The sequence below is a fragment of the Tribolium castaneum genome, chromosome 2 (genome assembly GCF_031307605.1).
Source record: "Tribolium castaneum strain GA2 chromosome 2, icTriCast1.1, whole genome shotgun sequence".
NCBI lineage: Eukaryota > Metazoa > Arthropoda > Insecta > Coleoptera > Tenebrionidae > Tribolium > Tribolium castaneum.
Window position 1 is genome coordinate 23620185 of NC_087395.1, and position 23932 is coordinate 23644116.

General features: G+C 33.0%; 1 protein-coding gene across 1 annotated transcript; it reads right to left on the bottom strand.

Annotated features, from left to right (window-relative positions):
* Positions 1-5442: 5442 nt before the first annotated feature.
* On the bottom strand, positions 5443-23129 carry Gsc (Goosecoid). Its single transcript, XM_008200019.3, has 3 exons — positions 22407-23129; positions 17675-17919; positions 5443-5885 (listed from the first exon to the last, which is right to left on the bottom strand). Exons 1-3 carry the CDS (start codon positions 22654-22656, stop codon positions 5718-5720), a joined length of 663 nt encoding a protein of 220 aa, XP_008198241.1. The 5' UTR covers positions 22657-23129; the 3' UTR covers positions 5443-5717.
* Positions 23130-23932: the final 803 nt, after the last annotated feature.

The following is a 23932-nucleotide window of genomic DNA, read 5'->3' on the forward strand; positions in this document are numbered from 1 at the left end:
TCCTGGCAACGTCAACTTTGCCGCAAAGCTGCTGTGCTTTGGATCAACTCGTTGTAATTACTTTATCCATCGTCGCTAAACCGGCGACATGTTCGATTTTAATTAATTAAGGGCTTTTTTGGGGAAATGCGGGAGGTCTGGCAGCTTACGCTAGATTTAACTAAGCTGGTTGTAAACTACCGACCAATTTTGCACATTAACTTCTCAAAGGTTGGAGAATTTTGCGGAGTGAACCCTTTTTAAGTGAGCCTTTGTCAGGGGAATATTCATATATGATGGGGTCATTTTTGGATTAAGAAATCGATTTTTTTCCAACGATCTGATTTCGGATTCAGACATGGTTTTAATCTCTTTCGACCTACATCACAACTGTCAAACCCATTGATAGACGCATTCAAATTGCTTAATCTACCGCACGGATTAAGGCGGGATTTGCAAGGCTCAACCCGAGACACAGGGTTGGATCCAAGGCTAAACCCAGTTCATTTGCTAACAAATCCCAGATGGCTTGAAATTCAAACGCCTGTTTATCAAATCATGAATACTACAAAGATTTCCTTCGCAAGAAATTTGTAATAAAATAGCTAAACTCGAAATTTGTTGTAAATTATTCATGCTCTTCAATAAATTAATGGCAAATTTGGCTCATAGTTTCAATGAAATAACTATTTTACAATTTTATCTTATCAACCTTTTTTTAAAAAAATATTCGGGAAAAAAATTCCAAGTTCTAACTTAACTCCTTTTCAGAATAATCATTTATAACAGTAATTCTAAAAAATATTAATAATCTTTAGAAATTTTAGCTACTTTCGATGTTTTGGTTTTTTTTTCAATTTCTAACAAACTGCCGTAGTGTAATAACTAATAAACTTAAAATAGAACAAAAATTCTGATCAAAATGAATATTATTATCTGTATTATTACTAATAATGATATTTATTTTGTTTTCTTATTTCATAAAAAAGCTTGGTTGCACTTAGGCTTCATTTTATTCTTCAACTAAAACTGTCTTCTTATGAGTAGTAATGAGTCTTTGAAAAGGGTTTTTTAGAATAATTGCTTTAACTTTTTTTTACTACTACACCTCTCCTACTTGAAGTAACAAACTGGGCTGGAATTTAACAATAATATACAGAGTGTCCGTTTTTTCGAGCTTCATCATGAGTACCTCAGATAAGAGATACGAGGTCGGTTAAATTAGGCATTTTTATGCTGAACAACTACTTGAAAGAAAATTTGATGTGTCATTTTTAGTTTTTGAATCATTGGAAAAAAACTGGAATTTCTAATTTTTATTTTTATTTTTTTCAAGTTAAAACCAGAAGAACTAGACGTTTTTAACGTTTTTCGGGCACTTTTTACACGTACTGTAAATCTGTCATCGTTTTTTCCAAGGCATTCTTGATGTCAGAGTTACAAAACTCAACTTTGGTTTTTCTTATGGAAGATACATTTGCTTTTAGTATTTTTGAAAAGAGTTTTTATTTCTGATTACAACGATGTGTCACATGATATGATCGAATCTTACATGCTACATCCAAAATGGAGGAAAAAGCAGTTTCGCGAAGAGTGCTTTGAATTTTGTTTTTACACAAACTAGATTTTGAAAGTTGGATCTAGAAGATTTACATTTCCGCCTAGCTTACTTATTTAAAAACGAAACGATAAAATAAAACAAGACAAAGTTATAAAATTCTGCTCGCATATTCAATAGAACTGTAAAAGTTTGCTAGTTAAACGAAATTTTTGGCGTTTTAGATTTAGATTTTTTGTAAAAAGTGCCTGAAGAATGTCCTACTTAAAAACGTCAGATTTTCGCTTAAAAAAATTTAAACGAAAATTACAAATTTTTGATTTTTCTCAATGACTGAGATCCCCATGGTGGACACCCTGTACATTGGTTAAAAAATGGTTCGGTCTTTTTCCATAATTATATTTGAGTTGGTATCAACAATTTTCAGCAAGCTAGTTCAGTATGTGCATCTTTTGGCAAATTCGTTGGATTGAAGTTGTTATTAATTCTTGAGCTGTTCCTAACTTATAAAAATGTATTTCTCCTCAAGCAATCTCCTTAGCCCGTCGTCGACATTTTTCCCTGCAACCCGACACCGGTGGTGAATTAGAGGGGCTGTTTACCCTGACAATTTTCACGGCAACTTGAATCTAATTGATGCTGGTCTATCATCCATGTCCGTCGAGCAAACACTCGACTCGGCAGCTGCGTGCAAAACGTCACCGACAAATTGTTACAACTTATGTATTATTTTAGCCCACCTCTGGCAAATATTTGAAAAGATGACTTTCAGCAGCGCCTAAATGCAGACACGACCAACTGATTTCCTCCCCGCTTTGTTTATTTAATGTGTTTAGTGCGCACGTATAAATAAAAAATTAATTAACGCGACGCTTTTTGTTATTCGCTTTTGTATTTTATTGTTTTCGAATCATTATGAAAAATAACGTTGGAATAACACGCTCGCTTGATTGACCATCATTTTTTCACCAACATTTCCATTATTTTACGCTAGATGCAGTCAAACAATTCGGAGAAAAAATACCGTATGGAGCACATCATGCAACCGCTTTATAGCCATGTTTGTGGTTCGTGTTAGATCCGGTCGCTTGAAAGCGCTCAAAAAGCGACTCAAAATGCCGAAAGATTTTCAATCCCTCGAAAGCACGCTCCGTCGACTTCATTTAAATCACGGCCACCCGGGATTTGCGGATTTCTTACCGGGATTAAGTTGTAATTTATTTGATTCGACCCTCTTTACACATGAGGCCAACTTGAAATTCCCGAATTTGAGCGGCTAACCGTTTGTTAATGTCAATATGAATCGAACAAGCAAAAATAACATAATTTTGGATTGAAGTTGGTGATTTTTTGTTTTTTTTTTTCACTTTGGTAACTGTACCTTAAGGATATTCATTAATTTAAAAAATAAAAATGTTTTTTTATTATGACCGCCCGGATGAATTTAATATAGCAATTAAGTCACTCGTGCTCGGTGAGTGCTCGTTGCATAAAATGCATTTTTTAAATCTGGTGTTTGCCGACTTTCTAGACAATTTAACCCATTTTCGGCGATACACTGGCATATGTGACCAGATCAAATGTTTGTCGTATGTAAATCCATTAACACATCGACGGATGTGAAACCTGAGCTTCTTTCAAATGCAAGGGAGCGGCCTGCGACATCAGCCCCGTACGAATTTTCTAATTAAAACGATTTATTTGTACAGGTTTGGGACGGCATAATTGCTCGGACCCTAGTTTATGGTTTATAGGCATGTTTAAGTTAATGCGATACACGAAGCCAAACAAAATAACCACTTGATTATCTGCGAAACCGTCCAAGTTGTCTAGTTTTTGATGGAAATTAAGCGTGTCTTGCTATGAATACAATAATTAATAGATTAATTAGTTTTCCCCATTATTGGAACACAATATTTGCTTTAATAATTACGAGCACTAAAATAACCAACTTTGTTTAAATTCGTTGCGCGAACAAATGTGGACATCATTTTTAAGCTTTAACGTTTAATGATTATTAAAATCAATTTTGGCTTTAGTAATAATTTATGGACGGGCTAATTGTGTTTATTGTTCATTAATAGTGATATAATATTCACAACAATTTATTAAGAAAACAACTATTAAATTGGGTTTTTATTCGATTGGACAAAAGGAGTTTGAAGGCTGTTTGATGTTCTTTTCGTGTAATCCTTGCTAAGACGACGTCAAAAAACGACCCACAATGGGTTAAAAGGACGGATAGATTATTTCGATCGTTGATAATAAAAATTGGCCTTTTTGGGCAATTGAGCGCATTTCTTAGACCGCTTTGTGCCAAAGCATTGTGTCATTGCAGATGGCTTAAAAATAACAATGCTTTAAAAAAACCAAAAGCTATAAATTTCGAAAAAAAGTTGGGCGCTGACCAAACAATGCTCAGGTTTAGGTACCTAGGTAACACTAAAACGAATTCGATGTTTTGCAAACCAAATATTTTTTAATAACTTTATTTGAACTAAAAAATTATTAATTTCTTGTAACTAGGCCACATTCTGAGTTTCTTTTAGTTTATGGTTATTATTTTTCTGTATTTATCTTTGTAGATTCTAGTTGATAATTAAGAATCTATTTCACTCAAAATAAAACGGTCTGAAGTTTTAATTTATTATTTCATAACATGATTTTTTTTGTTTCTTTTTGTTCTCATATTTTTGTGTTTTTCCTTTCTTGTAAAATTTTGATATCAATTTAAAAAAAATGGGTTTCAGATTGTTGCATAATTTAAGCAAAAACTTTTGCTTTTTAAGGCGTTTGCAAGTTTTAACTAAAAACTTAATCCAGTTTTTTGTTGCTAGACAATATCTTCAAGTTTCTTTTTTTGTTAATAAAAAAACAAAATAAAAATAAAGCAAATAAATGTAAAAATTTAATAATTTATTAATTGAAAACTCGCAGGTCATTCTAGTTTAAAAGATTTGCTTTCTAGAAATTTAATTTCTTATAATAGATAATATTGCTAGTTTTTTCGTTTCAAATTTGTTGTATTTGTCTTTGTACTACTAAATAAAAATCTTTTAAAAAGTATTTTACTTAGAAACTTATCTGTAATTCATAACCTGAAATTTTTGGTTTTCATTTATTTATTTGTGTTTTCCCGTTCTTGTAAAAATTTGTATAATTTATATCAATTTCAATATTTTATTGACACAGATTTCTGCAAAATTCAAGTAAAAACTTTAGTTTTTTTACTCGATTTTCAGTTTTAATTAAAAACTTGATCTAGTTTTTTCTTTCTACACAAGATCTTTTAGCTTTTTGTTCGTTATGAGATAAATAAAAATAAAGTAAAAAATATAAATTTTGGATTGGTCATCCTGCTAAAGAATTGATTTTTTGTGTCTTTTGGAATTCAACAAATTCTTGATAAAGTATTTTTTTAAATAATTCTAGTTTAAATGAAGAATTGGTTTCAATTTTTTTTAACTTTGCAACTTTTTTATGTTTGAGTTTTAAGTTTTATTACCTATTTTTTTAATATATTTGCCTCTATAGAATCTTTGTTGTTAATTATTATTTTGCAAGATTTTATTGATAAACTTTCGCTTTCTTGTTTTTTTCAAAATTTGGAAACTATTATATTTTGATAAAAAAATTCTACAAGATTTAACAATTTTTTCATTAACAACTTTTGCTCGCAGGTCGCTCTAGTTTAAATGAAAATTTGCTTTCTATAAATTTAATTTCTTATAGACGATATTCTCAGTTTTTTTCTTTTAGTTTTAACTTACTTTGTTGTATTTGTCTTTGTAGAATCTTGTTACGATTTCTGGTTAAATCATCTTTCTGTTTTCGGTCTTTTGATTCTTTGAGCATTCCCGTTTTCTGAGATTAAAAAGTTTTTGATGCGGTAAATAAAAGTCGGCTTACGAAAATGATATTTATTTCCTCATATGTTACAGTTATTAAATAGGTATTTGCATGCACAATAGTCTAACCTGTCGATACGTAATTTAAAATACAACAACTTGATCATAACTCATCTTAACCTAATATTTACACGAACCGAAACAACCTGACCGCAACTCAAATCTCGGAACCTTCCGTCCGCCGATATTTGCACAAAATGTAGTAAACCCCAAACAATATACATTTATACAGAACAGCAACAATTGACTAGATAAAACCCCTCCTCCCTCTTTCAAGCCACCTCCAGGTCGCTCGAATCCTCGTCGCTGAAGTTCTGCGGCTGCAGGAGTCTCTGCTGCTCCACACTCCTGCAGACATCCTCCTCCTGAATCTTCCTCATCCGCTCCTGCTCTTCGCGCTTCTGCTTCCGCCACTTGGCTCTTCGGTTTTTGAACCAGACCTGCAAATTAACAAGAACAATCAAACTCATTATCCTCGACGCCACTTTCAGATATTCATAAGCGCTGAAACGGACGAGGCCGTAATACAATTATGATATTTGCATCAGAATAATTCCGGTTAAGAGCCGCTTTTTGCACGAACAATGGGAACAATGCCGGCTTTTTATTCCGAGAGAGCCAATTGAATTAACAAAAAAATTAAAAGAAATTTTATACAGCGGAGAGGAAAGCCGGACGTTCAGATTTTTTACACAAAAAAATCGCGCTTATTCAAGAAAACTAATGGAATTTTAGAGTTACGCCGAGTGCATTTGCACACACAAACAAGAGTTTACCAGTTTTATACAGACATTTATTCAATGGTGGCTCTGAAAGCGAGAAGTTTGCGCAAAATGGACCAATTTAAAAAACTACAAATATTAATTAATTACCGCAATTTCTCACTGATTTAAAAAATAATGAGTAAATAACAGAGTTAAACCAACTAAAAACAAATTGTTTTTTTGTATCATTTTCTAGACTAAATGAACTAAAAACTAGTTATTAAAGCATGTTTAGAATGGTAATAAACAAACTACCAATTTCAAAAAAGTTACCTATAGAAAACTAGCTACAACTAGTAATGCACACACTTAAAAGAACGTAACCAGTTTTATTAAGAAATACCTAGAAAAATAGGAAATTGAAAATCTCAAGTTCAAGGTAAATTTTTATGCAACTGAAAAGTATTTGGAGCTATAATTGAAGAACCAGTTAAAACTAATTTACACTAAAAGCTAGAAAACAAGAAAAACTGCCCTTTTTTAAGTTTAGGTATTTGTGGAGAAAAACTAGAAATAGTTAAGAACCATAACTAAGTTTTATTATAGTATTTATTATAAGACAGTCCTTAAATTTACGTTTTGTTAAAATCAATTAGAATTTCCGAACTAGCTAGTAGCAGTTAAAACTAGTTTTTACCAAATGAAACTGAAGTTGAACTAGTTTTCAATAACTAGCTAGAACTAGTAATGCACACATTTAAAAACCATAACCAGTTTTGGTAAGAAATTTCTAGAAAAACTGAAAACTGAAGATTTCTAGTTCAAGCTATTTTTTTTGTGTAACTCGAAAAATTAAGACAGTATTTGGTTAAATTACGAAGGTATTAAGGTTAAAAAAATAAGAGCCAAGTAGTTGAGTTAGAAAGAGTCTAAGTTAAGGTGATTTCAAGGTTGGAAATATGTTTTTTTGGCTTTAACCTGTAGTTTATATTTAACTCGAAAATAACTCGTCATTGCAATAACTGACATTATCTCATCAACTTATTAACTTAAAAATCATATTTTTACAACTCAGAGATTTTAGAAAACTAGTCAGATGTGGTTTTGTGCAGAAAATACTCCAAAATTGAGACTAGTTTAAACTAGTTAGATTAGTTAAACTAAAACTTATAGAAAAGTCAGAAAACCAAGTTAATGTAGGTATAAAAAAGAAAAGCTGCCAAAAATATTCAAGTTTTTATTTTGCCAACAAATGTTTTTTTTACTCAACACTTTTTCGGAAAAGAACACTCCTTTAAAAACCTTAGTTATTTCAGAATTATGAAGTTAAATTTTTCGTTTTTACTTTCCGTAGAGCTAGAACTAATAGTTGAAAAAACGTATCGAAAAAATAATAGGAACTGAAGTCCGCTTTGATATATAAATAAACGCCTGATGTATAAAAAAATTGGTAATTTTAGGCTTGTTAAAAAATTGAAGCCTAAAAACATGAATTTTGATTTTTCAAAAGTTTCAAAATAAATGTTTTTAATTAGCTGGATGGCATTCGAGTCTTGGCTCTTTGTGGTGAATTTGTTGGCGGCAGTATCGAGCGGAATCGTTCGGGGTTCGATTATCCGTCACTTTTTAAGATAAATAGAGGCGGTCGTCGTTTCGGTTCTCGAGATGGAGTTAAAGCCCCCATAATACAGAGGGTTAGGACTAACAATAACATATTTAATAATCCCTCCATTGTTCGGCTGCAAATGCCGGCTAAATCCACATCCAATACCTCATATCATCGCATTAATAAATACAATCACTTCTCTGAAATAATTTGAATGTTTGTTTTAGGTTAACGTGAGTACACACACTCGGTTGCTTTTTCCAGAGGCGTCGTCGGCGTCGCGTCGCCCCTCTTAACGTCGCTGTCGGAAATAATCAGGTAATTGGTTTAAATATTGCAAAATCGCGTCGTTGATTTTTTGCTCGCTTTTCGGCCGCGAATAATCCATCGATGGCCACAATGCGCTTCATTATTTACTATTTCCCAGCATCGCTCTAATTCAATTAAGTTAGCTGTTTTCCCATTCGCTGTTTAGTCAGAGAGACGGTTTCAGAGTACTCGTTCCGCAGTCAGATTATTCTATTACCGCGTATCAACATCGGGGAGGGCTAATTTTGTTTAGTCTCAAAACATTTCATTGTTTCAAGTGGATCAAAAATTCAACGGAAGGTTAATTACAGTTACATTGATCGTAACCGGGGGCGAACACAACGAGTATTATGTATATAAGCGAAAAAGAAACGCGCACACTGTCAGCTTGATCGTTTCATGCACAAATTCGAATAATCCGAACAAAAATGCCAAATTTCGACCGATTTCAAGCGCTTTGCTTTTGCTATTTTCCATGCAAATCGACTCCTTTAGGCTCTTTCACGCCGAATATTTAATATGAAGCAACAAACCAACAGCATTTGGACTGATCCCAGTCTGCGTTTCTCAAAAATTTTCTAAAAGTACCTAATACTCAACGTTTTGCAAAAAAATTTTATTGGTTTGCGGGATAAATTTTTGGTCTTGCTTTTCTGTGCGATTTTATAATCAAAAAATCAATTTTCATTATCTCAAAAATTAATCACCATTGCGCGAAATCATCAGGAAATAAAAGAAAATTGTGGTGGTGGAGGTGTGTATGTAATAAAAAGAAAAGGTAAGTAAAACGTAATAAAATACATATTATATACTTAATAAACAGAACAGGTAAGTGCGATTAATTTTTTTCAAAAGAACGTGAATTTAAAATTACTAAAGTCCTAAACAAGCAGAAATGTGATGTATAAAACGGTCTTAGGTCGAGTTTGAAAAAATCTAATTTCTGGAGTTTTACTAACTGGCTAATTTTAGGCAAAAAATATAGACAAATTTCTCAATTACGGCAAAATCATTCGAAAAACTGGAAATATTTTGTTCTGTTCTGGTTCTGATTGTAGCCGGAACCGTTGTCAGGAGCGGCTCCGGGTTTAGACGAAAAAATAGACTATCAGATGATTTTTTGTTTGTTCCTCGAAGTCTTACAGTTTCCGAGAAAAACGCAAAAAAATTGGCATTTTCCCTTTTTTTCAATTTTCAATTGCCGATTACGCCGAAACTATTAGAGTTATCGAAAAACGGGAAAATCGAGGAAAACCAGAATAAAAAACTCTACAAAATGGCATAGGATTTAAGGCGATATCTCGCAAAAAAATCAATTCTCAAACGCCGATTACGGCCAAACTAAAAGAGCTAGGAAAAAACGCTTTTTTCCATCGTAAAGAGCACATCAAAATCTATAAGATAGGATAAGTTTTATTTGATTCTGAGACACTTTTAAAACTGACCATTTTGCAGGGGGGGGGTGTTACCTTTTTTTTAATTTTTTTTATTTGTCCAATTACGACTAAACTATTTGAAAAAGTGTAACTGTTTTGATCCTCACCTATGCAAAATGATCCGGGGAATCGATTGGCATCAAAAAAATTGCTAAATTCCCAATAGTTTTTTAGTTATGAATTTTTTAAAATTTTACCAATTTTTGCATTTATCTGCAATTTGCTCAAAAACTATTAGTCGGAGAACAATATTTTTTTTTTGAAAAAAATAGATAATTCAAAAAGCTTTCCAACGATAACAAACTTCATGGGGTTATCTCTGATAGTTCCGGAGCTATTGCTCAACAAATGTTCCGAGTACCCAAAATCGACAAAAATTGCGACGAAAATTGAAAAAATCAAACATCAAAAAATCGAACATATGGACTTTTTTTTGGACTTTTAACAAACTCTAGAGAGTTGTAAAGGCATATATAAATACGAAAAAGTATGATAGAACCTATTTTTAAAAAAAATAATTTTTTCACTTTCTTGAAGGTAAGTGTTATTCCTCAGGAAATTTTAGCAAAAAAAATCAAATTTTTAAATCTCATGAAAAGTTCGTATAATACAGAAAATGAGCCGCTGAATTCAATGGAACAAACCGCATTGCTCTACGACTTTTAGTTTTTGAGTTATGATTTTTTTTGTTGGATAAAATTTTTTATTTTTTTTTATTTTCTCAATTACGACTAAACTAAACGAAAAAGTGGAACTGTTTTGATCCTCACCCACGCAGAATGATCCGGGGAATCGATTGGCATCAAAAAAATTGCTAAATTCCCAATAGTTTTTTAGTTATGAATTTTTTTAAATATAAGCAATTTTTGCTTTTATTTGCAAATTTCTCGAAAATGATTAATCCGAAAACAATAATCTTTTTTGAGAAAGATAGATAATTTAAAGAGCTTTCCAACGATAATACACTTCATAGGGTTATCTCTAATAGTTCCGGAGTTATTGCTCGATAAATGTTCCGGGTACCTGAAATCGACCAAAATCGCGACAAAAATTGAAAAAATCAAACATAAAAAAATCGAACAAATGGACTTTTTTTGGACTTTTAACAACTCTAGTGGGTTGTTAAGACTTATGAAAATCCATAAAACTGTGCTAGAGTGAGTTTAAAAAAAAATTTTTTTTATTGGTTTTATTAGTTTTCTACAAAAATTAGGAAAATTCAACGGATGATTCGTCAGAAAATAATTCGTCTATAATTGACAAAATATTTAAAAAAAACAAACAATGTCCTAAGAGGTGACTGTCGGTTCACTGTTTTACAGACGCAGGCCTTTTTAAAATCATGAAATTAGGGTGTCGTGCCAAAATAATGAATTTTTTCCGTGATTATGCTTAAGTTTGTCGTGTGTGTGTGTGTCTCATTATTTTGTGTCGTTTCGTGGGCGTGATTGTTTGAATTTTCGCTGTAGATGTTATCGCAGGATCAGAGAGAAGAGGCGTTTGTTATAGTCGAGTGCGAGTCTGGATTTCCGGAAGAATAGTCCCAGCAAACATCATATCATACGTTTATAACGACGCGCGTGTAACGAGAATGGATGATAAATTGGAATTAGTTCTAAACGAGCAGGTCGACAGCATCTCGCCTGACAGCATCGGATCAAAGGCCAGGTGACGCGAACAAAGTAGACAACGAGGCTTATTATTATATAAAACTGACTTATCAAGTCTTTGAGATCCAACTAAGCGACCTAATTGGTATTATTTATTAGCCAGAAACGCCCGAAATTAAACGCGACATGGAATACGAAGAGGGAAAAATTTCCTCTTGTTTTGTTTTATTTTTAAGAATCTCCGCGGGTCGATTTTCATATTATAAAACCGGGAAAAAAGCTGTTTGCTTATTTTGAAATCCCAGAACGGAGCTTAATTTGCTCGCATAAGAAACAGGGCTTCCCATATAAAGCTGTGATAATAGGGAGGCTTTCGACTGAGTGCGGTTTTATTGCGCTCCCCGCGCTCTCTTATGTAAATAAAACGATTTCCTTGTATGGTATCGCATGTCCCCCTTTCCCGCCGCCCCAGAAGCAACATAATTGACGCAAACTAACCACAAACAGCCAATCCCAAATTTAATAACATATTTTTTCTCCTGCCAAATTGTGAGGGCTAAAAATGCGCAAATTAATGCTTTAATTTCTGATCGCTTTTAGGTTTTCTCGCGGGGCGCTTTTCTTGCGGACCGTGGGTTGTATCAAATTAACGTTCGGAACGAACCCAAAGAATATTAATGAAGTTGTTTCACGATTTGCATGTTTCTTATTAATACTGTAGCTTGAGCTTCAACTTTTGCCTCATTAACTCTTGCTTAACTTTGATTATTTTCCGAACGGTTAGTTAATTACAAATTTAGATTTGCGAGAGAGAAGTTGATTTCAGCGCGCTTTTCTTTAAGATATTTTATTACGTCCTTAATTACACCAATTAGGGAGTTGCTGCTTAATATTCACTAAATAGAAATTTAATAACATAAAATCATAAACTTGACTGCAACTTTGCCGATGTATTAGAATCGAGTTTTAATTGGAAATTTTTCGCCTGTCTACACCGAAACGACATTTTTTCCGCCGAATGAAAAGTCACCAGTCGGCGCTTCTGAAGGCTTTTAACGGCCATCGATTCGGGAAAAAGCCGCAAAGAAATCGGCTTCCAGACATGGTAAAGCAATTACTGCAAAATTTAAAAGTGCCTAATCCACTTAAGGGACTCTGAGCCGGAGGTAGTACATAGTTAATGGATCCACGGCAAACTAGGAACCTCCAAAGGACGGATGCGCACGATAGACACACTTCCTCCCTTGATAAACCCAAAAGAAACATTATTCTTCGACGAGACCAAACCGATTGATTGACTCATCACTTATTTAAATCGCTGGAAAAACACACTCCAAACTACTTCGGACCAACTGCAAGTCTATAAGCTAAAAAGACAATTTCTACAACTCTCGAATTCATCGATTCGTCCAAAATTCTACCACAAGTTCATTTGAACGAAAAGCTAGAAGCAGAATAAACCGAAAGATTACAAAAACAACCCCAACTAAAAGCGGAACAAACCGAAAAATTACATTTATTAAACAGAAAAAGGCAATCAATGCGACACAAACTCGATTACAAATTTTGAAAAACTGTAGTTTTCTCGATTTCTGGTCCACCTCTTTAAAAAATTGCAACGATTTAGTTAGATATATCGTTATAAAAATACATAACTTTCATACCACTTACGTAATCTCTCATGATTTTGCCGTTTCTAAAATATTTAAGATTTCTCGAAATACTTTGTATTTGCACTGTTCAAAAATCGGTAACTCTGCCATTTTTTAAGCTTTTGCAATGGTTTTTTTGGCATTGACAGAGAAAGCTTAAGTCTTTTTTTGATATTTTTGAAATAAAAAAAAGTCAGCAGAGTCTAAACATTTGTACCGATAACTCAATTTTTTCAAATGATATACTCTAATTTTAATTTAACTGAATAGTGGAGAATTTAATTTTGCATCGATCTGTATTAACATTCTCTAACCCTAAACCTACTTAAGTTTAAAGTTTTCAAGTTACATAACTTTTTGTTGATACCAGGATGCCCTGGAACAGCTGAGCAAAATACGAGAAATAAGTTTTCCAAACCTAAACTCAATAAAATTTAACTTGTTTTTAGAGAAAGGATAACATAATTTCGAACAAAAATAAGAAATGCTTCTTTGGCCAACTACGCAAAAATATTATTCCCTCAAAAAAAACTATCATAGGGAATCGATATAAAATAATTAAATTCTCTTCCATCTGGTGAAGTAAGAACTGGGGCATTGTATTTGAAAAAAAATTGTTATTTACCCCCGGTTTCTTGACCGATGAATTCCATCGGTTCCATAATTTCTGTAGAAACACCAATCAGATCATCTCTACCTTAGTAACTATCCAACCGACAAAATTTATGTATCGATAAATAGTTCAAAAAACCGGGGGTTAGTGGAAACGTAAGGTTAAGTTTTAAAGTTAAAATGTTGGAGTTTGTTTACTTTTTCCAATTTTGAACTAACTGAAGGACAGATTTAAACCTCCAAATTGCACAAATATTGTAGGACTTTAAAGAGTTCAATTCTATAACTATGTGTTTATCAAAAAAATAAAATTAACAGTGATGCCAGTTTTGCAACTTAAACCTTTGACGATGTGTACTGGAGAATTAGCTGCTAAATTATTTTAAACAGATAAAAAATCGTACAATAATTTTAGTGCAAAAATGTTTGAAAAACGGCGCAAATTTGGCTATTTTTTATTATTTTTCACAAAAAATATACGAATTTCGTGATTTTTTTAGAGAATTATGATGAAATTCGGCAAAAATTTCGTGTTTTTGAGCCAAAAATGTGCTGAAAATAATTAATCTTAATTCTTAAGTTTCTGTTCTTAATTTAGTCTTAGTTTCGTTTTTCCAAATACGGAAACTTTAAACTGAAAAATCACTTTACACGCTTGGAAAATTCTAGAACATTGTCTTTTTTACTTTTTGATGAAATTTTGTGAAAAATTTGAATTGTAAATTGAAAAAAAACTAGCTGAAAATGTTTTTTTTGCCTATTATTTCTCTCGACTTAATTTGACGGCTTTGAAGCTGATTCGTGCAAAATATTTGCGTTTTAGGCTGTTACAGTTTGTGTGAAAATATGAGCAAAAGACAGGGGTTCGATCCCGGATTAGGTCTGACAATTTTTCAATAAAAAAAGTCTAAAAAAGTAAATTATGACGTAAACACAACCAAGAGATTCGATTTATAAAGAGCCCACAGTGAGAATAAATTAATAAAAAAAATAAACGTAGTAGCAAAAAATACAATAATGATTCAGTAATATTTTTATTTGAAGGAGGATTTCGTAGCAAACCAGTGGCAGTTTGCGAACTTGTTTCAAATAAAAGCACCCGGAGTTGCTTTAAAAGTATCAATAAAGCAAATGATCCCTTTTGCAGGCAGCTCGTCGTCAAGTGGCGCTTTCAATTATTCTAATTTGGTTTAAAGCCCAGTGACAGGGTGTGTCGTGTGCCGCCATAGATATCGTCGTAATCAGAGGGTGTTGATCCCCGCTTTGATTTCCGTCACCGTCAGGTGTATTAATTACTTCCCCGCGGCTAAATCCATCGAGTCCAATTTAATACACTTAGCGTTGAAAAAGTGTTTCTTTATCCAGAACGAATCCGTTTTGGTTTTCTTTTCTTCGCCGTCGTCTCTCGGATATTTAAATATGAGAAACGTCGGTGAAAGATGGGCTGTGGGCCCGTCCCCGTAATATAAATACCAGGCAAAGCAGTTTAGTTAGTTTAGCAAATGGAGCGAATGTTTTCCCAGTCTTCGTTCGCTAGACGTTATCATAGCTCGATTACGACGGGAAAATATCGCGAAAGGGCCGGTTTTTCCGGTGGAAAAGGCGAATCTTTGGCTGTTTTCACTCAAAACACGAGACGGAGGTCCGGACGAAAACAGCTAATGCTAATTGATCCGGAGATATTTCGATACGTTGGAAAATAAAGAAATAGGAGGAGAAATTCGAGGAATGCTTTATTTCTGAATGTATAATATAATCAAATAAAGCTTTCGCCTCGCAGATCGAGCACAAAGAAAAAGATTCAATCTCTGACGACGACTCAAATATGTCTGGCGACGACGTGCCTCCGAGCGGAGGATTCTAACTTTATCAAATAACTATCTTTCGGATAACATTTTTCAATTTTGTTAAGCTCTTGCGCTTCCATATTCATACGGCGAAAAAATTTATAAAATGAGTGCATGCGATACGCAAAAAGGCACCATTTCGCAAAATGAAACATTTTCAAACATCAAATATTACTAGGAGCTTGGCACAAATTAATCCTAGTTTCGCCGAAGTTTTAGCTAATGTTTTCGTACGCTGTTGGTTTAAGACGAGCTTTCAGACGAAATTTGCTTAATTCTCGCGCAGGGCCCATGATTATGTGTAATAGAAGCTCAGCCAAATCCCAAGCCAAAAAAATGTATTTTATTATTAATAAACAGGCTGTGCCTCCGAACTTTTAGAATTTGCTGTTAATTTCACGTTTTTCTTGAACAAAGTTAAAATATTTTTTAAAAGATTAAAATTATTTTTGCTTCTTTTTATCATTTTTTAAAGCTACTCTGCGTTTTAGTTTTTTTTCTGAATCATGGGTTTTCTCAAAAATTTTGATTGGGTAATCGTTTATTTAAACAAAGTCCAACAATTTTAACACTTTCTAGGCTATCAAAAAACCTTCGCAAATGGCTATATAAAAATATTTTTCATTTGAAGTAATTTTTGAAACATTTGGTTTATCCGACATCAATTTTTTGCCAGAAAATGTTAGGTTGAAGCTTTAGTCAAATTTTGGTGTTTTTATTAATTTCTGAGAGACGATTTGTCTACTTTTACTTAAGATATTGCTTGTTCAACATGTTGTGAGCTAATTTGAATGAAACAAAACTAGGAAATAGAAAATAATACAAACATATTAAAAATGAAATAAAAAACATCAGTTTCTTAGTTTTTGTTCCCTAACTATTGGTTCAGTCTACACTGTTAGTTAGGCGATTTTTCTCAGTGGTTTATACCGGGTGTTTCAGTTTGATTGCTCTTTTGTACCTTTTTTATTTATGTTTTAAACCATTTGGTAGTACAACAATAACTGATAAAATCTATGCGATAAAATTATCAATTTACCTTTACGATGACATCATCAGAACGGTGATTGTCAACTTTTTTTCCTACCTTACCTTTTGATTTTATGAAAACAATTTCAAAATCATGGCAGCTTGTTGATGGTATAAAAAAATTAAAACATGATTTTTATTAAGTGCCAACAAAATAATAATTTTTCTTAAATTAAATTTTTAGATAGACACATTCTCACTTCTCACTTCATTCGTGACCTTCTTCAAAGTTCCTAATAGTAATTGATTTGGTTGTCATCTAGTTTTTTATCTGATAATTTTATTTTGTAATAACATATTTAGGACTATTATTTTGTCATATTGTGACATGTCATAAATAAAAATTAAAAGTAAATCATGTAGCAAATGTTGCAAAAAATATATAAAAGTGAAAATATAATTTTTTAACGTACTTACTTCTGGTTAAAATATTTTCTTTTTTGTTTCTGACTTATGGAAATTTCCTTCTTTTTCTGTTTTTTATTGTTAATGTAATTCTGATTATTTTTTCTCTTTGATGCTATATTTATGTGAATATTAATAAATTGCAAACTTTTTGTTATAAATACTCGTAACTTCTCGGATTATGGAATATTTTTTCATTTTTGATGTATTAGCTGTTTCAAAACTATAAAAACGCCAACGTCACATTTTCTCTCAAAATTAGCTGTAATAAATTATTCATGCACTTCACAATAATAATAGCTAATATAATTTATACGCTCAATGAGAAATCTAATCATTAATAACTATTTTACAATTAAAAAAATAGTTCGGTAAAAAGCGACGTTGGCGTTTTTATAGTTTTGAAACAGCTAATACGTATTTGCATGGGGCTTATAATAAGGTTAAAAAGCTTTTTAGTTTCAATTTCTTTTTATTTATAATTTAATTTGTTTTAAAATAGTTTGTGAATTTAACAACATGTTAATTTAATATTAAATTCAGAAAAAAATTTGTACTCGGCATAATTGTGACGACAGAAAGTTCAATAACTGAAGCATTTAATTTGCAAAAATTTCGTATTATTATAAGTAGTATAAGAATCGAAATAGCTTTTGAATGTTATTTTCTACCACAGAGGCAAAGTTTTGTTAACTGTGCCCGCGACCACTTTCCCGTCCTCTCCACCTTCGTGAAAAATGTCGCTCTCAAGCCTCGAATGTGTCCCCGGTAAACATTTAAATCATTATATAAACAAGCTACCGACTTATGTTTTAACCAATTCCACTCGAGTCGAGCATTCCTCATCCTCGAGACGTCATTTGGCATTTGAAAGGCGCTAGAATCTGGGTGGCTGCCGATGCGTCAGCATCTCTTTGAGGGCCCTTTACCTTCACATACATTAACTACTTGTTTACGCATTGTCGCCAATACCAACAAAGTGTTTAATCTCGGCTTTAAGCAGTTAATAACTGACTCACCTCGACCCGCTCCTCCTTCAAATCCACTTTGAGAGCGAGCTGCTCTCTGAGGACGACGTCGGGATAATGCGTTTGCTCGAACGTCGCCTCCAGCTGCTCCAGCTGCTCCTCGCTGAAGATGGTGCGGTGGCGACGTTTTCGTTTCGGGGGCTGGTGCTGGGGGTGGCTGCCCGCCATGGAGGCGGCCTGCGATGCCGCCGCCAGCGCGTGCACGTATCCGGGGTACAGCCCAGGATACGCCATCGCTAGAAATAATTACACTAATTTACAGCACATCTGTTGCCTCAGCTCTAGTTTTTGAGATTACAATAGGTTATTGTTTTTCATCAAAATTTTTGGTTTTAAATCGGTAATTCTGCCATTTTCAGAGTTTTAGAAATCGTATTTTGACAATCATAAAAAATCGTAGATCATTCCTTCAGTGTGTTCAAAATTGGAAAAAAATACAAATTTCAAAATCTCAACGTTATTTTTGGACAACTTTTACGAGCTATAATAATGCCCTTATTTTTATTTCACTAGATGGAAAAAAAATAATTAAAATTAAATTTTCTTCTTAATCTTAACTTACTCTTAAAAATTTGGGGTTTGCTAACTTTTTTTTAGAAATTTGACAACACCAAAGAAAAGATCTAAACCTTCTCTTTCAAATGAGCTTAAGAGGATTTCAAAATTAAAAAAAAAATTTTAGTCAAAGGTGCAAATCCAAAAATTTTCAAAAAACCGTAAATATATCGAAAATGACGAAATTTAGGTATAGGGAAAGGTAATGAAAACTCCCTTGAAATAATTCGAGTAATTTAAAAACGCAGAAAAAAACAGCCGGAAGTGCAGCCATGTTGAACGGATTATGGTTTTTTAGGATCTAGCAAGCTTCTTGCACGTTTTAAATTTACAAAAATGGGCATTTTTAGGTCTAATTTTGCAACGTATTTCGATCATGTTTTGTTATAAATCTTTCTGGATTTTTTTGTTAAAAATGCTCTAAATTCATGAAAATTAATAAAAATTACGAAATTGAAATAATTTTTTTTTACTGGTTTTATCAAATTTAGGGTGTTTCTTGGTAAAGAAACTTTTTTAAGTCTAATTTGCAATTTTCAGAATTGTTTTATCAAAATATTTTGAAATTTTGCTTTTTTCAACAAATATTTTTTGAATTTCTAGAATTTCTCGCTGAAAAATGCTTACAATGCATAAAAACGAATCATTTTTTAGCCTTTACGAGAGTTAAGTAAGCATTCTGTATTTTTTTAATTTACCAAAACAAGTAAAATTGTAAAAATTACGAAATTATAGTGCATTTTATAATTTTTATCTTGGTTTTAATTAACAAAAAAAATGCACATTTTTAGGTCCAATTTTGAAAAAAAAGCGCATTTTTTGGTCTAATTTTGTTGCAATCTGTCAAAAATATTTCAATTTTTTTGCTAAAAAAAAAGTGCATTTTAATATTTTTTCTATAGTTTTTTTCGAATTTGTTTTTCTAACGTGGTGACTTGCTTGGTAATTTTTTTAAGGTTATTAAACGAATGAAATTAACGCATTTTCAAGTCTTAGTTTGCAATTTTCAGAACTGCTTTCTCAAATATTTTGAATTTAAAAAATTAAAAAAAAGTTCAAGAGCCTCAAGTCACAGAATCTTTATCGTCGTGTATAACATTTTTTCTATAACAATACTTGGAGTTGAAGAGAAAATAAATTATTGTTTGAATGGAATAAATTTAAAACATGACTCTTGCGATCAAAAGAGCTGATGTAGAAATGGTTTAAAATCTGCTTGAGAAAAAGAGATTTTTTAAAAATTTGTGTAAAATTGCTGGGGACATAGCTTTGCAATTCGGGCCGAAGGTTGCATGTTGTTCCATGTGTCGCGGCGTATTTTTCCGCTGAGAGCGCCCTCCCCGAATCAATCACCGCTGTTTAGATTTTGTTTTAAATAATAATATTTAGGGTGGCCTCCGGCGGCGAATTTTCCCCTTTTATTCGTATGCATCGCAGAACTTAAAAGTAACTTAAAAACTGGCGGATTTTTAAATAAGGCGATTTTAATCTTGTGGGAATTACGTTTAAAAGCTTACTTTATTCGTGCAAAGTTTTTTTCTTCATCTCTCAGTGTAAAGAAATGTTCGAAATGGACGAAAACATAGAATGCCACACCTGCAGAGTTTAAGTCGGCGTGAATTCACACTTGATCAGACGCCAATCCTCGACACATTACCAACGAATCTCCATATTCTTACGGGATTTACTCAACACTTATTGATTTTCTACTTAGTTATTCCGAGCTTCAAGCGTGAATGCCTGCATACTGATCACTTCTATAACCGAGCGAGATTTTTACAAAGGCTTTATTCTGCTGATACATTTATTCACACACAATCACGGGCAAATGACGACGGCTTTCAAAACGGAAACTTCACACTTTTGCACACTGACACAAAGCGATTAACAAAGATCCCTGCTAAAATGTTTACAAGTTCCAGAATTAAACTAAATTAAGAAAAGAAAACCGAATTTTACGATTTTTTCTCAAAAAAAAAATCCAAAAATTTTAACTGGTTACATAAAACAAAGCAAAAATTAAATTAGGGGTCGTCCAAAAAATCAAGACTAAGTGTTCAGAACTTTCTGAGAACTAAAAACATTCCTATTCTTTCTTTAGAAAATGGAAAATGAAATTGTTTATCCTTTTATGTTTATTATATGCATAGAAGAAAAAATAGGTCTGATGATACTAACAGTATTTTTCAAGAAGCCAAATTTCCAATTTTTGTGAGTGTTGAAAATCACCAGCCAGCTCTAGTCCATATTTTGACTTCCCATTTTGGCTAGTTCTAGTTAATATCGGAATTTAATTATCTTCCAAATTACATTATCTTCGTAATTAGGATAATCAATACTACGTTTAGGTTGTCTATATTGAATTGCTAATTTCGTACGTTGTAATTGCGATCAGAATATCTGAATTAGTGAATACCGGATTATAATTATGATAAAATGAATTTTCGATTAAATTTTCGGAATTAGTTGCGAAATGAAATACTTTTCACGGCGGTTTTTTAATGCAAAATAATTAATTCTGTTTCAAATTGAAGAAAGTCGTAGGTGTAAGTATTTAATAATAAGAATAATAAAAAAATAAGCTAATGGCAGTCAATTGGCATCTGAAATTCATTTTTATTAAAAATACCAAACTTTTGTGCACTATTTCTTCAATAATAAGTAATAAAATACGTAGTCAAGAGGGTCTATTTTTACAATAGGATTCAAAGAAAAATATTGCAACAAAGGACAAAAAAAACATTAAATGATAAAAAATACTATAGTACAATACAGTGTGTATACAAAATAGCGCGTTAGGTCTCTGGTATCGTCATTTTTAACAAATTTGTCAACACGTTCTTGTTTATTGTTTATTTTTTACGCAAAAAGACAATTCTTTTATTTAGAAGTAGGTATTAGCTGTTTCAAAACTATAAAAACGTCGCATTTTACTAAATTATTTTGTAAATACTTTGACAATTTTATATTATTTTTTTCGGTAAGACATCTTGAAATAAGCGAATTTCTGGCAAGAGGCAACTAAATCATTAAAAATTTTCCAAAGTAATAACGAATAAGTAAATGAAAAATAAATATGTGGATGTATACAGTTATGCATTATGTATTTTGTTGTGGCATTTTTATACCCTAGTCATTTGTTGTTTATTGTTTTTAAAACCTGTCACGAATCTCTTGAAACATAAAAAGCAAAATTACTCAGAACTGGCTTAAAAAGAACCTAGTTTGGTCTTTTGTAGTTTGTTTTGACAAAATGAATGAGCTTCCGGTTCAAAAACACTTGAAATTCTCGCAAATGACGCATTTGCTTGTAATTTAATTATGTGAATAGATACAAGCATAATGCATAGAGTTTAATTAGGCGAAAATAATGGTCCACTATTGAGTGTTTCAGAAATGAGATACAATATAAATTTATGTTTTTTTAAATGACACAGTCTAAATTTTATTGTATTTTTGGACATAGCTTTTATTAGTTTATTGCTGATTATATTGATTTACACTTGTATTTGTTGATTCTGCTTAGTTTTTGATTTTTTTGAAAATTTAATACACAAAATAACTTGAAAAAGTTCAATGGGACACCCTATTTATTGTTTTTGCTTCTCAAAATTTATTAAATTGTCGATGTAAAAACAAAGTTTCAAATGCCTAAATTTAATACATAACTAAAGAGATATTGGACTTTAACAGTTAATTTCAGCAGCAAGGCGACTAATTTTTTAACATTTAAAGGTCAATAATGGATTTTTTCAAATTGCTGGAGCACTCTGCATCAAATATTTTTTATAATATTTTTGTTATTTGTATTTTCGTTTTAGTGTTTAATATATTGGTAAAAATTGGTAATACATTTTTAAAAGCAAAAATAATTACGCACAAAACTAGAACTTTTGCGTTTGCGGACAAACTATTTTTGAAAAAAAAAGTGACTATTTTGCGAAATAGTGATAAAACACTTTACCCCACGCTCCCCTACTACTTATTTTTTTCCGAGAGTTTTTCCTATAGCGTCTACAATTTTTTACCTAACATTTACCTACTATTTTAGAGTTTAATTTTCGGTTTATTTTTGACTATTTGCGATTCTGCTTGAATATTTTTCGAAATGATTGAGCGATTTGTGGGAAAACCAAACGTTTTCGTGTTTGTTTTTTCGCTCACTCACCTAGAAAATCCGCCGAGGAGGCGCCAAACCCCCCGGCGGCGGCGATATGTCCCAGATGCAGGCCCGGGTGCTGGAGCACCGGCCTCTGCGGACTGCTCGGCTTCGGCCTCGGCGCCAGAATGCTATCGATGGTAAAAAGCGAGGTGGCCGTCGCCGGCGTCGCTCCTCGTTTAAACACCGGCTTGAAGCCCTCTCCGAAGACGTTCCCCAGCAGCTGGTGGTGGTGCCTCGGCGGCGCCGCCTCCACCATCCTGTAGTCGTCGTCGGTGGCGGCGTACGTCTCCTCGTGAAAATCGGCGGTGGCAGTGGCGGCGGCGTCGCACCACTCCGGCTCACTTTCGCGTTTGACTTCCGCCAGTTTTCCTTCGGCTTATGGTCGCTGGCTGAGACAGACCATCACTGGTCGACGGGAAAAAGTGGTGAACAAGTCGACGACGGCGGGGAACGCCCCCCTCGATTCGATTGGTACGTGCCGCTCCAATGAGTGGCCCCTGACGGGGGCCCGCGAGGGCTCCCTGCGCTGAATGATACGAATTGAGCTGTCAACGGTGAGAAAGGGCCGCAGACGTGTTTATTAGTAATCGGGGCGTATTTACTCATTACGAAGGGACGGATTAGGGAGGCTGGGATATGGGAGATGATGAGAAAAGCGTTTTATTTACGACGCGATGGGTTTTAACGGATGCGAGATTGGACGGGAAAAATTGCTCGGTATACGGGACAATGGGTGGACGCAGGGGGATGCAGATTATGAATATTAGGATTAAGGACGACCAGTTTTTACAATAGATTACGATTTTTATTACGGGATAAGTAGCACAATCACAGGTATAAATATACAGAAAAAATGTAGAAGGAAATCCAAAACATACCAACTAATAAGCTAACAGGAAATTAAAAAAATTGCAAATTTTGAATCTACAGTAAGTTATTTTGGAACTTTGGTCGGTAAATACTGTAACACCTTTAAGGCTTCAGGGTACCGGATAAAGAAAGAAATAATAGATTAACGGCTAGTAATTTCGGAAGAATTATTAATATGAAATGTACGACCAATACAGCGAATGCTGTAAAAGATATCTTGTATCGTGTGGGATTATCTAAATTTAAAAAATTACCCGAACCACTACAGTGGGGAATTGATAATGAAGAGAAAGCAAAGGAGAAGTTTGAACAGATCACAGGTATAAAGGTAGATTCATGCGGCTTTTTTGTTGATAAAGAAAAACATTTTAGGTGCAACACCAGATGGGTTAGTGGGTTCAAATGCTATTGTTGAAATTAAATGTCCATTTAGCGCAAGAAACACAAATATTAAAACTGCCATAGAACAAAAATTGATTAAATACTTAGAAATAGATTCTCAAGATGATAGTAAAATAGTTTTAAAAGAAAAAGATAATTACATGTATCAAGTACAAGGTCAGCTCCACATTACTAATCGCCAAACTTGTTATTTTATAGTGTACACCTCTACAGATTTAAAATATTGTATTATTGAGAAAGACGATAGTAAATATTGGAAC

What these genes read in the sequence shown, in the direction of transcription:
- Gsc (XM_008200019.3), bottom strand. Translation starts at nt 22,656, where the DNA reads ATGGTGGAGGCGGCGCCGCCGAGGCACCACCACCAGCTGCTGGGGAAC. An exon ending in CTCCTCGGCGGATTTTCTAG is followed by an intron (nt 17,920 to 22,406) that starts GTGAGTGAGCGA and finishes AATTATTTCTAG; the next exon opens with CGATGGCGTATCCTGGGCTG. An exon ending in TGAAGGAGGAGCGGGTCGAG is followed by an intron (nt 5,886 to 17,674) that starts GTGAGTCAGTTA and finishes GTTAATTTGCAG; the next exon opens with GTCTGGTTCAAAAACCGAAG.